This window comes from Colletotrichum aenigma (assembly GCF_013390185.1).
Source record: "Colletotrichum aenigma strain Cg56 chromosome Unknown KSG_Cg56_contig06, whole genome shotgun sequence".
In the NCBI taxonomy this organism is placed as follows: Eukaryota; Fungi; Ascomycota; class Sordariomycetes; order Glomerellales; family Glomerellaceae; genus Colletotrichum; species Colletotrichum aenigma.
In genome coordinates, this window is record NW_023500912.1 from 2211632 (window position 1) to 2224888 (window position 13257).

A 13257-nucleotide genomic window follows, 5' to 3' on the forward strand; every position below is an offset into this window, starting at 1 on the left:
GGAGTCATGTCATTCATTGGATTGGAATCTGTCCTCAATCTAACATCAAAGGCAAAAACCGTATGCGTAGGTAGCACACCGTACAGCACAGCAGGATCTGCCAAGCGTGGAAACAACAATGGAACCCACCCTCCAGGTTAGTAGCTATTAAATTAATAGGGTTATTTTATTATTTTGCCTAATCTAACTAGATTAGGTACTTAAATAGGCTAATACAGCTACACTATAGTAATCCTACTAAAGTCTAATATACTTAAGTTTTTAAATATAAGTACTTTTAGCTAAATGCTTAAAACTATTAAGCTTTACTTAGTTAAATCTTAGATTTCTAATTCGCTTAAATTAGCTAAATTTTTACCAAGTTATTAAACAGTTTAAAAACTCTTTAGATTTAAATAATTTAAAGTTTAAAAGTTAATTTTTTTAAATTTTAATTAAAAACTTATTATATTATATAACTTTTAGTAAGTGTAAAAGAGTATATTAATAGTTATTTATAACTATTTATAAGTTTATAATCTTAATAATAGCTATATCTATTTTAATAACTATAAGAATAATAATAACTATAATAATAGTATTAAAAAGATGGCTTATTATAGTAATAGTTATAATCTTAGTTATATAAACTAATTTTATTATTATAATATAGTAAATACTTATTAATATTAGAAATCTTTTCTTTATTATATTAGTAATATATTTTCTCATTATTACTATAGTTAGTTATTTAATGTTAATTTATTATTATTAATAGAGAACTTAATAATTAATAAGACCTTTAACAGAAGTAATAAGAGTAGTTATTATATTATAGAACTTTGTAACTTTACTTATTATTTATTTTAACTTTTAATATATATTTTTGTTATGACTTTTATTGGCTTAATTTATAGCTAGTATTAATATTATTAAAGCTTATAATATAAATATAAACTTCTAAAAAGCTTTATAAGCCTCTTATATAGGAAGTATATATTAAGTTATTAGTGATACCTACTTATTATAGCGTTAATTAAGCTAACTATTCCTTATATAATTAGTAATTATATATAGTATAAGCCTCTATAATTAACGCTGTAATTATAGCTACTACTTCTAATATAGTTAATATCCTTTAATATTACTATTAATATAGTTAATATAATGTAATATTTACTACTTATAATATCTTACTAGCTAGCTAATCCTATAAAACTAATATTAATTAGTAGTTAACTTTATAGTTATTATTATATAATATACTAATTAACTATAGATTAATAAAGTTTTAAAAGAGATAGTCTTATTAATATTTATTTAGATCTATTCTACTTAGAAATACTTAATTGATTAACTTATACTAATAAAATAGTTATAAGTTTAAAAAAGATAGCTTATATTATTTAAACTACTCTAAACTAACTTTTTTCTAATTTCTAAGAAGAGTATATTAATAAGATTAAATAATATCTCCCTATAGTATTAATAATAGTAGGATCATAATAATAGCTTTTTATAACTTTTTATTTTATACTTAATAGAAATAATTATAATATAACTTAAGAGATAATCTATTTTACTTAGAATACTTTTAGTAATTACTTTTACTTCTTACTTAAAGAGTATTTACTACATATTTAACCCTTAATATTTATATTAACTTATAATTAATAATAGAATTAACTACTTTTCTTACTTTTAACTATTTCTCTTAACTTCTTATTCTTTATAAATAGAGTTTTTTATATTATATGAATAAATAAAAGATTATTTTATTTTTAATTACTTTTAACTACTTTCTTTTTTACGAAGTTAATATTAATAATAAATAGCTACTTTAAACTTATTTAATAATACTTATTTATATAATATACTTTATTATAAGATTTTTTTATTTTTAACTACTAAATACTAACTATTAACTACTAGTTATAAAAGAATTTTTTATTATTTTTACTCTTACTAACTTAGACTCCTTTTATAATACTATTATATAGCTTTTTTACTCTTTTCATAATACTATTATATTATCTCTTTATCTATGAAACTTTACTATTTTATTAATAATATTATTTATTTAGCCTAACTACTGTTTGTGTTCAATTACTATTAAGTTATATGAAGTTAAATAAGTAATAAAATAATTAATTATCTACCAAATAAATAAGTTTTAGCTGTTTTAGTTCTTAGTTAGCTTTTTATAACTATAATATAATAATCCTTACTTATTATTTAACTTAATATTTCGCTTTATTAAGAATACTAATACTTACTTTTCTATATTTTTAATAACTTATATAACTTCTTAAATAACTATTATTAAGTCTTATTACCTATATCTAGCTTTATTACTTTAGTTTTTTTAAGTAACTTTCTAAATAACTTTTTAGTTCTTTTAGTATTTCTAGCTTCTTTAATACTTTTAATACATTAAGTCAGTAATTACTCTATTTTGATTTTTATTAAAGTTTATAATATAATTAACTATAGCGTTTAGAAAAAGCTTAGTAATATTAATATAAGATTAAATATTACTATGTAAAAATAAATTGCTTTATATTTCTTATTTAATATAAAATATTATTAGTTTAATATTTTTATTAATTCTACTCTCTAAAGTTAAGCTTTTACTAACTTTAAAAATACATTAAAGCTTTTTTTTAATTAATATAATATAGGTAGTATAATGGAATTTAGAGATTTTTTTATTACTAATAAGGTTTATATTATTTAAGATAATACTTCTATTATTTCTAATATCTATACTACTTTTTAGTATAATTTTTATTAATAGACTAATAAAGATATTAATAATAAGATTGCTAAGTTCTTTTGTCTTAAGAAAGCTATTAAAGATATTAATCTTTTTAATAATATTAAAAGTATTAAGCTAAAGCTACTAGCTTCTTCTAGTTATACTCCTTTATATATAGCTTTTATTTTTAAGCTAATTAAATAAAAGTTAAACCTCTTTAGAGCTTACTAATTAACTATTTTTACCTGTCTAAAAAGCTTTAATATTAACTTTAATAGAGATAATAGACTTAATTTTACTATATTTAACTAATTATCCCTTTATTAACTTATGCATCTTATAAAGTTATATAATAATAATATTTAACTTAGAGGTAATATATATAATATCTTTAACTTTAAGCTTTTTATTTTTAAAGATTACTATATTAAAGCTAATATTGATTAGTTTTAAACTTTAAGCGTTTTCTTTATTATACTTAAAAGTAAAGTATTTAATTACTATTATAATAAGCTTTATAGTAATAATGTACCTATTAACTTTACTAGCTTAATTACTAAAGTTAAAACCTATTTTAAGACTAAAAAGTCTTATTAAGTATATCTCTCTAAATAGTATAATATTACTCTTAACTATATAGTTTTAGAGAACCTTAATAAAACTAAAATATAGTACTTTAGAATAGTATTTAATAAGCTTATTATTATCTAATATATATTTTCTACTATTTATTATTCTAATAATACCTTTTATAACTAAGTTTTTAATACTTATTAAAGTATACTGAAGTATAACTATACTCTTATAAACTTTACTAAAAACTATAAAAATATTACTAATTAGCTTTAATTATCTATTAGTATTATAATATAACCTTAGGCTTATAAACATTTTATAATAATATTAACTTCTATTAATAATTAATATTAAACTAATTATTAATATAATAGTTATAGCTAAAGCTTTTAGTTTAGCTATTCTTTATATATACTTTATAGTTAATATTAGTTTTAACTTATACTCTTTAAATTTAAGAAGAAGTACTATATTTATAGTAAAATAAGCTATTAGTTAATAAAGTACTTTACTAAAGATTACTATAAAGCTTCCAACTACTTTAAGTAAATATATATTAATAAAGATATCTCTACTTCTACTTTTAATTACTTCTTAATATAATATAAAAATCTTAAAAGTGTTAATGACTTCCTTACTAATAGCTATAATAAAGATATATTAAACTGTTTTAATATTTAAATATTAATACCTTTAATATTAAAGATGGTAAATATAGTTTAGATAGCTTAGATAATAAAAATTAATAATACCTTATTCCTTACTTTATTAATATTACTTTTAATAGCTTTAGAGTTATTAATATATTAAGTAATAATACTATTAAAATATAATATTCTCTTATAATAATAATAATAATAAACGCTTAACTTACTTTAATATTCTATATAAAATAAACTAATAAAGTTTAAGGCATAAAACTTTATATAAAAATACTCTATTTATTATAACATATAACTATAATATTAATTATATAATATATAGTTATATTAATACCTTGTATAATTGGTAGTTTAATAAGTTATATTTTAAGTTATCTTTCCCCTTACTTTTCCCTACTAGAGGATATAACTTACTAACTATAATAACAGGAATTATTATAATATGTTACTTCCCTTATTATTATCTATATAATTAAATGCCTATAAATACTTAAGATTATCATCTTTTATTATACTATAAGCCTATCTATAACCTTATACTATATAGGTATATATATTATACCTCTATGTATATTTATACTTCTACTAATAAATACTACTTTTTATATTATTACTAAATAAGACCTTTATATTATAATTAAGCTTAGAGAGTATAGTTTTTAGTTTTCTCTTAAAGAAAGGTATAAATTAATAATCTTTTATAATATCTTATTTAATACTAGCGCTTCTAAATATTTAATAGTAAGCTACTTTTAGGTTTTTATATTTTAATAGTTAATACTACACCTTAAAGTTAATACTTTAAAAGTTGTTACTATTAGATTTAGCTTTAGTAACTTTATTTACTTTATAAGATCTATTAAAGTCTTCATACTATTCAGTCTTATTACTTTCTATATTATACTAATAAATATACCTTTCTTATATTGTTTTTATAATATAAATAAAATAGAAGTTATATTTAATAATTTTAAAAACGTTATACAGTAGAGAAGTTTTAGAGTTTTAGTTATCTGTAAATAAAAATATCTCTAGATATACTTTTGATAAAAATAGCAAGTTATTTATTACTATTTTAATAAGGTTAAACTTTAATAGCTTCATTATTATTTTAGCTACTTATTAGTTATTAGATTTTAATATATCCTTATTAAAGCCAAATATAAAGCTAAAAAAAGCTTTTTTACTTATCTAATTAAGGTTTATTAGTACTATTAACTTTATATTAGTTAATTTAAAGGTTTAGATTTACTTTTTATAATAATTTTAAGTTTAATTAGAAGACTTTTATAGATATTATATGTTTTAATAGTAATAAGCCAATACTCTATATTATTAATAATACTATTAGTTTTAATATAGCTTAGTTTCTTAAAGATCTGTTAGCTTGATATACTTAAGATACTTTGTATATATATTAGATTAATATTGACTAAAGCTTTTTTAACTTTATTACTATAGATATAAGTATTAACTTCTATAGCTATAAGTTTAAGTATACTATTTATACCTCAATAATTATTATTAAAGAGGTCTTTATTAAAACTTATTATAATATTAATAAAGTTAAATATTATTATATTACTTTATATTATATTTATAATATTATTTATAATAAAGACCTTTCTATCCTTTATAAATAAGTTTTATAGATAACTATTAAGACTATTAATAATACATTAAGCTTAATAGTTTAATTCTAACTTTGTTTATATTTAGTACTTATTTTTAAGTAACTAAAGATTTAATACTATCTTTAGGTATTACTAAATATTAAGAAGCTATATAGGAAGCTATTAATAAACTTTATTATATATATATTAAGCGCTAGATTTTTAATACTTTTACTTTTTATAATAGCTTAAGTATATTACTAGTATTTACCTTTTTATTATAATTAGATATCTTTATATAATATAAGACTAAAAAGTAAACTAGTTTATATAAGCTTCTCTCTATTAATAGAGAGAACTATATATTTAACTTATTTTATCAACAAAGAATGTTTTAATTAATTTATATTAAGCTTTTTTACAATAACTTAAATAAAAATAATATTAATATTAACTCTCTACTAAATACTTTTAAAGTATTAATAATATTAATAAAAGAAGATTAAGAAAGATTATTAGCGCTAATATTAATATTACCTCTAAGTGAGCTATACTAAAGCTTTTAAAGATATGTCTTTATAGTAAAAGTAATTAATATTAACTTTATTTTTAGTATTACCTTTATACTAGAAGTTAATAATATTAACTCTACTATTATATTTCTTATTATTAATAAAGTCTTTATAACTAATAAAGAAGATACTAACGTTAACTTAATAATATAGCTCTATAAAGTAAGTAAAATTATTATATTTAGCAATTTTTTGAAGTAATCTAATAAGGTTAAAATTAAAGGTTTTGTTAATTAAGGTATCTTTAAGATAATTATATATAATCCTATTAAGTATATTAATATCTATATCTTCTAATTATAAATAGTTAATAAGATTAAAAGTAAGAATATTAATAAGCTTTATAAAAAGTCCTACTTTATTATCTAAAGATATATTAATAATAATAAAGAAGTAATCTCAATATAGTTACTAATAAAATAATAAATAAGTTAATATTTTATCCTCACTATTATATTATAGCTATTATATTCTAATAAGATCTTCTAGCTTTATAATATAATATAAGTATATATTTAATTAGTAATTAAGCTTAATAAGATAATGTTTATATACTTACTTATTTAAATCTATAACTAATACTTAAAAAGTATTATTATAAGAGTTATTAAGCTACTCTATAATATTACTAAAGCTAATGCTTATTAATAAGCTCTATATAGCTATTATTATAGAGAAGCTCTCTAGATAGTTATTTTAAGCTATAATCTTTACTTCTTAATTCTCTTAACTACTAATTTTAATTTTATAGTAATTAATATATAAACTAATAATACTTTAAGCTTTATTAACATTAGTTTCTTAGTTTATAAAGATAAAGTATTAACTAAAGCTTTATTTATAGTAAAAACTAAATAATAACTTATTATTAACTAACTACTAATATTTAATAGTAATATTATTAGTATTGATAAGTTAAGTATAATTATTCTCTACTAGAAAGCCTAAAATAAGAAGCTTATTTTTATTAATATTAATACTACCTCTAATACTATTAAAAAGTAATATATTAAATAATATATACATAGTATATATATTATATTAATCTACTAGGTTAAGGTATATTATAATCTATTAACTACTGTTTCATATTAAGACCTCTTATTTAATAAAAATAAAAGCTCTTAATATATATCTATAGTAATAAATAGAGTTACTAATATAAGGATTAATATTTAGACTTATTAACTTATTAGCTATTAAACTCTTCATCTTTATTAATAGCTTATTTATTAATAATATTAATTTAACTTTATAGTTTAGTTTTATAATTATTCTTACTAATGAAGCCTTTTCTAATCAAAATAGGTTTATAATTAATAGTAATATTATTTATTTTAGCTTAAGAAAGAGTAAATAAGTTACTTAAAGTATATTAACTTCTAAAGTTTATAGTATAGTAATTAATATTAATATAGTTTATACCATCTCTATAACTTTCTAAATAGTTACTATATAGCTTAGCTTACTTCTAATACTTATTATTATTTATGCTAACTTATATTTACTATACAAGTATCTTATTAAGTTAGGTATTATGAAAGAGAAATATTTAATAATTAATATTATAGTTCTATAATAATTATATAAACGCTATAAACTATATAAAATGTAATATATTAATAGTAATAATGACTTTATTAATACTTTTACTAAAATAAAGCCTAACTAGTAATTTTTCTTTTTAATTAAAACGTAGTAATAATATAGATAGAAAGATAGGTTATATAAATATAAATAACGCTAATTATTAGTATTAGCTTAAGATAAGATTAAGTAATACCTATAAAGTAACTATTAAAGTATAAGTTATAATTCATTATTAAGTAATTACTATAATTACTAATAATTACTACTAATTATATTTAATATTATTTAATACTTTCTTTTTAATTTATATTATAGTTACTATTAACTATATATATACTAGTAAAAAGAGAAAGTTATTAATATTAGTAGTACCTACTTCTTATAATATTAATTCAGCTAACTATACTTTATATAATTACTAATTATATAAAGTATAAGCCTCTAGAATTAACGCTATAATTATAGCTACTACTTTTAACGTAGTTAATATCTTTTGATATTACTACTAATATAGTTAATATAATATAATATTTACTATTTATAGTATCTTACTAGCTAGCTAGTCTTATAAAGCTAATAGACTAAAGTATTTATATTTAATGAAAGTATTAATGGTTATTAATATTTTTAATATAGAGAATTTTGTTATTGTTAACATATAACATTCTTTTATAACAATGATAATAATCATATAAGAATAATAATAACGCTTAACTTACTTTAATATTCTATATAAAATAAACCAATAAAGTTTAAGGTACAAGACCTTATATAAAAATACTCTATTTATTATAACCTATAACCTTAATATTGATTATGTAATACGTATAGTTACGTAAGCACCTTATGTAATTAGCAGTTTAGCAGGTTACGTTTCAGGTTATCTTTCCCCTCACTTTTCCCTACTAGAGGATGCAACCTGCCAACAACACCAACCAGACTCATCACAATACATCTGTTCCCTTATTCTTATCTATTAAATTAAATCCTCATAAATGATCAGAGTTATTACCTTTTATCATAACATTACCACATCTATAACCTTATACTATATAGGCGCATATACCACGCCCCTGAATACGCTTATACCTGTGTTAACAATTATTACTACTATATAGTTAATTTAAGAAAGTTTAATAATAAAATAGACCTTACTACTTCTAAAAAGTATTAATATAAATAGTAAATAAGCTTTTCTACTACTTAAATATAATTTTAGTAATATTTTATTAATTATAAAGAAGTTTGAAAGCTTAGAAAGAAATATTATAGATAAAGCTATTAATAAATTTATATTATTTTTAGTAGTATATTATTCATAGATTTTATTACTAAACTTTATATAGTATTACTCTTACTTCTTAATAATTATCTTATAAATCTTTATATATAGGATATATAGATTAAAGAAGTAGTAAGTAAAGTAGAATTTCAACTTATAGTAGCTATTTTTAATAAATAATATTATTTTATAGCTATAGTTATAAAGTTAATAAATAGAGTAGTTAGTAAACTTTTTAAAGTATAAGATATATATCGTTTAGAAGTATTATAAAATATCTAAAAAGTTAGTATCATTCTAAGTATTATAAAACTATATATATTTAGCTAATTATATAACTATTACTTAACATATTATTATACTTTTTTATATACTTTATATTTTAATAAGGCTATTAAGGTTATAGTTATATTCTTTTTTAGTAGAAGCTTTAGTAATATCTTTTAAATATATAGCTACTTCTATTATAAATCAAATAGTAATCTTATAATCTTAGTAGCGTTAAGAGTAATAATAAACTCTTTATTACTTTTAAAAGCTTAAAAACCTATTTGTTTTTTAGTATTTAAAGTAATATTTTTAAGTATATATTATATGATTTAAAAAAGGAAATATATCTTTAGTAGTATACTTTAAATTAGTATTAAAATTAGGAATAATAATATTTAAATTAAGTATAAAGTTCTTAAAGAGAAACTTATATAGTTACAGAAGTATTTATTAGAAACATTTAATAGTTTTAATAGAAATAAAGTAAAAATAGGTATTAAATATAATATTAATAATAGAGAGATTAATAACTTAGAAGAAAGGTATTTAAAAGTAGTTAATCTACTTTATACTTCTATCAGTAAAATATTAAAATAATAATAAATAGAAGGGGTAATAGAAATATATATTACTTATTTTATATATATTATTTATTGTTAATAGTTTTAAGTTTTTTTAATATGTCTAAGTAAGGCTAGTATATCTAAAAATACTATTAATCTTATTATTATTACTATATTATACTAAATAATAAAATATGTTATACTTCATAGTAAGTTTATTAAAAAAGAGCTAAGTTAATAATAATAAGCTATAATTTTCTTATTAAAAGTAATACTATTAGTTTTATATAATTTATAAATTAACTTTATAGTTTTCTTATTTCAAAAAGTTTATAATATACTATAATATTAAGGTATTTATTATAGAGAGCTTTTTAATATAATGAAAGAGGCTTTTTTAAAAGAACTATGAAAAGTTTTTATAATTTATTTAACTTTATTAATATTAAGTTTTTAAAAAACTAAAACTATATTAAACTAATATTAAAAAGTGATAAAATAGTTATAATATTTTAAACTAATAGTTATCTTACTTTATATAGCTTTTTTATTTTAATATAATTAATATATGTTCATTTTTATAATTATAAATAATATTATATTAATTACTATTATTAAAGGTTCTCTTTTTATATGTAATAAAGCTTCTAATATAGAGAGTAATATAAATATATAATTAACACTCTTTAAAAATAAAAGCTTAAATTTAAGTATTAAATATGATAATAGTTTTAAAAAATATAAGATATATAAGAAAAATGATAATTTAATATATCTAGAAGATAAATAATATAATAAAAGCTTTTAATAAGCTTAATTTTACTTCTAAATAGAGGTATATATAAAAATAGGGGTCTTTTTAACTAAGTTAGTAGTATTAATATTAGTAAGTTATATCGCAAGAGGGTAGTACTTAGAGGGGTAGATTAATTATAGTAGCAGTAACGTAGTAGCTAGATTAAGCTAGCGCGGTAAAGTTAATAAAACGACCCCGTCAATTTAACAGCAACCTCCAGGCTGATCAATTCGTCGGAGCTGGGCCCTGACTCCCTGCGTGCCGTCAAATATCGTACTACTTTATCTGGCGAGGATTAGCTGATCCTCAAATGCGAGCCCGATCCCAAGTACCTCGGTCGCCTGGGGCAAGCGAATGGGTACATCGCTCTCAGGGCTGTCTTACGGGGGCGAAAGGCTAATTTAGGCATTGTTGAAAGGTGTCCTTCTTGGTGGGAAATCAGCAGATGCAGGAGCCAATTGGAACCACTCTGGCGCCAAATGGTTCCTCATGGCTTCCGCCGTTCCAGATCGCCTCTCGGATGCCGCCGCCGCCATCCAACTCGGCTTGGTGCATCCGCAACTTGCCAATTGCAGACCACGGCGCCTCTGTTATACGTCTGGCTACCCGTTGTCCCCTGTAGCCTTGCCCGCTTGGCACATGCCGACATCAGATGCACAAAAACTCACTTTTGTGAGCCTTTTCCAGCTTGCGAAGTCAAAAGTGACGTCTCGCACTCTATCGATCAGGACTACCTATGACATGGACCAAAGAATATGCAATAAAACTGCTGTATTATACCGCATGCACAGCATCCCGTCTGCATGTCTTGCCATAGCACACCATGCTTTTGGAACAAAATTCTGCCCAAGCATGACTACTATCGTTGTGTCTCACGTCACTCTAAGCTTCGTCGCATGTCCACGAGCTAATAGGGTGCTAGTCTTTGCTGGTCTCATGTTCAACTTGATTGAGCTTTTGAAAACTGCATGACCGCATTGAATCCACGCGTCTATGCCTATGTCCCTAAGCTCCGTCTTCATTATCGTCGTTGGCCGAGCTATTCAGGCAATAGCCAATAACGACTATCTATACAACCGGCGCGCCGCTCCTGCTTGCTGCCCAGGGTGCGAGAGGCTCTCGTTGGCGGCCGTTCGCAATCTCTGCGTTGGCAAAGTTCAGCGGCATCGGCTTGGAAGAAGACGCGCCAGCCCAGCACGCCGGGCGATAGAACTCCTCCCTCATCAGACAGATCCTCAACTGGGTCCCAAGACAATCAACAGACAGCAAGCAGTACAGTCCAATACTAACAAATCCCGATGACTCAAACCGCCCAAATAAATGCAATAGCCGTAATGGTATGCGCCGTCTTTTACACCATTTGTCGTGGCCCCCAAAGACGAGGTATTATTATCTCCCAATCTCTTCTCATGAATCTCTAGAGAAAACTTCCGTCATCAATGGCCGTCATTCGTGTCGTTGAAAGCGTTGCCCACACAGGAAATATGCGGAGCGGGAGGCGGGCATTTGTTCCGCGTTTGCAGGGTAACAAGGAATTCGCCTCGCTTCTCGAATCACTGAGGGGGCTGGTAGTTGAGGGGACGCCTATGGCAGCATGTTAGATAAACACCGTGGGGGCTAAGTCAAGGGAAAGGCAGACGAACTTGAACAGCAAAATATGCGGCTCCGGCTCATGAACCTCGTAATGCTCCCAGCCCAAACTCTGCACATCATGTCAGCCTGTTATGTTCCGTGCGGGAGAAGTTCAGACTCATACCTGAGTGATACCAAGTGCGCGCCATTCCTCCTCCCAAAGCAGCTTCAACGTTCCGTGGCTGGCATCATGGTAATCTTTGGGGATAGCCTTGAGCATGGCTTTGGGAAGCTGCACATGACGGTACTCGAATTCGCTGTCGGAATACCTGGATGTGAAGGACTGGGTCAGTTCCATGCGGTCCCTGCTGTTGTGCACCAGCACGAAGGCAATGAGGGACTGGAGGTGTTGCATACCGTGCCGAGTAGTGGATGGAGTCGATGAACTCGTCCAACCGACCCCGTTCGGAGTCGGACAGAGGGCGCGGGACCTTGTTGCGACGGCTCATGTCGATATCCATGGCGGCTGCTGTGTCTGTGTCTGCGTGCGTTTGGGTTGCTGTCTGTGGGATGAACGGGTGGCGTCTAGTCTCGGTACCACAAAGGCGAGACAGCCGGCGGGGTGACTCTCGGTTCGAAGACTACGAGAGTTCAAGTGACGGGTGACAGCGAAGGCGACAGCGGCGACTGCGGTCGGGACTGGCGATGCTCGACTCTCGGACGGTTGGGGGTCTAAGGACGCGAGCGAGGACTCGGGACCAGCAGTTCTAGGTCAGGCGACCTAAGCCAAGCAGATGCGAGGTCGAGGGTGGTAAACAATAAGTGCAGGCGGGGTAGGCAGGAATTGACGCTGAAACAGGCTGTTCCAGCTTCACCGACTGACTCAAAGGGGGGAAATGAGCTGGGAAGCAACGAGAGACGAGAGAGGGAGGTCGGGGGACGGAGAGCTTGAACCGATCTCGAAAAATATGGCAGAGGAGGTGGCTGGCGCGCAAGAACGAGGGGTTATTATTCAAAGAGTGGG

At 24.2% G+C, this 13257-nt stretch overlaps 1 protein-coding gene across 1 annotated transcript; it reads right to left on the reverse strand.

Moving 5' to 3' along the window:
• Positions 1 to 12214: 12214 nt before the first annotated feature.
• Positions 12215 to 12754, reverse strand: suc1 (Cyclin-dependent kinases regulatory subunit; the record flags this gene model as incomplete). The annotated part of the gene is made up of 4 exons (XM_037324889.1): positions 12215 to 12245; positions 12305 to 12363; positions 12418 to 12598; positions 12651 to 12754. 4 exons carry the CDS (start codon positions 12752 to 12754, stop codon positions 12215 to 12217), a joined length of 375 nt encoding a protein of 124 aa, XP_037176343.1.
• Between the last annotated feature and the right edge of the window lie 503 nt (positions 12755 to 13257).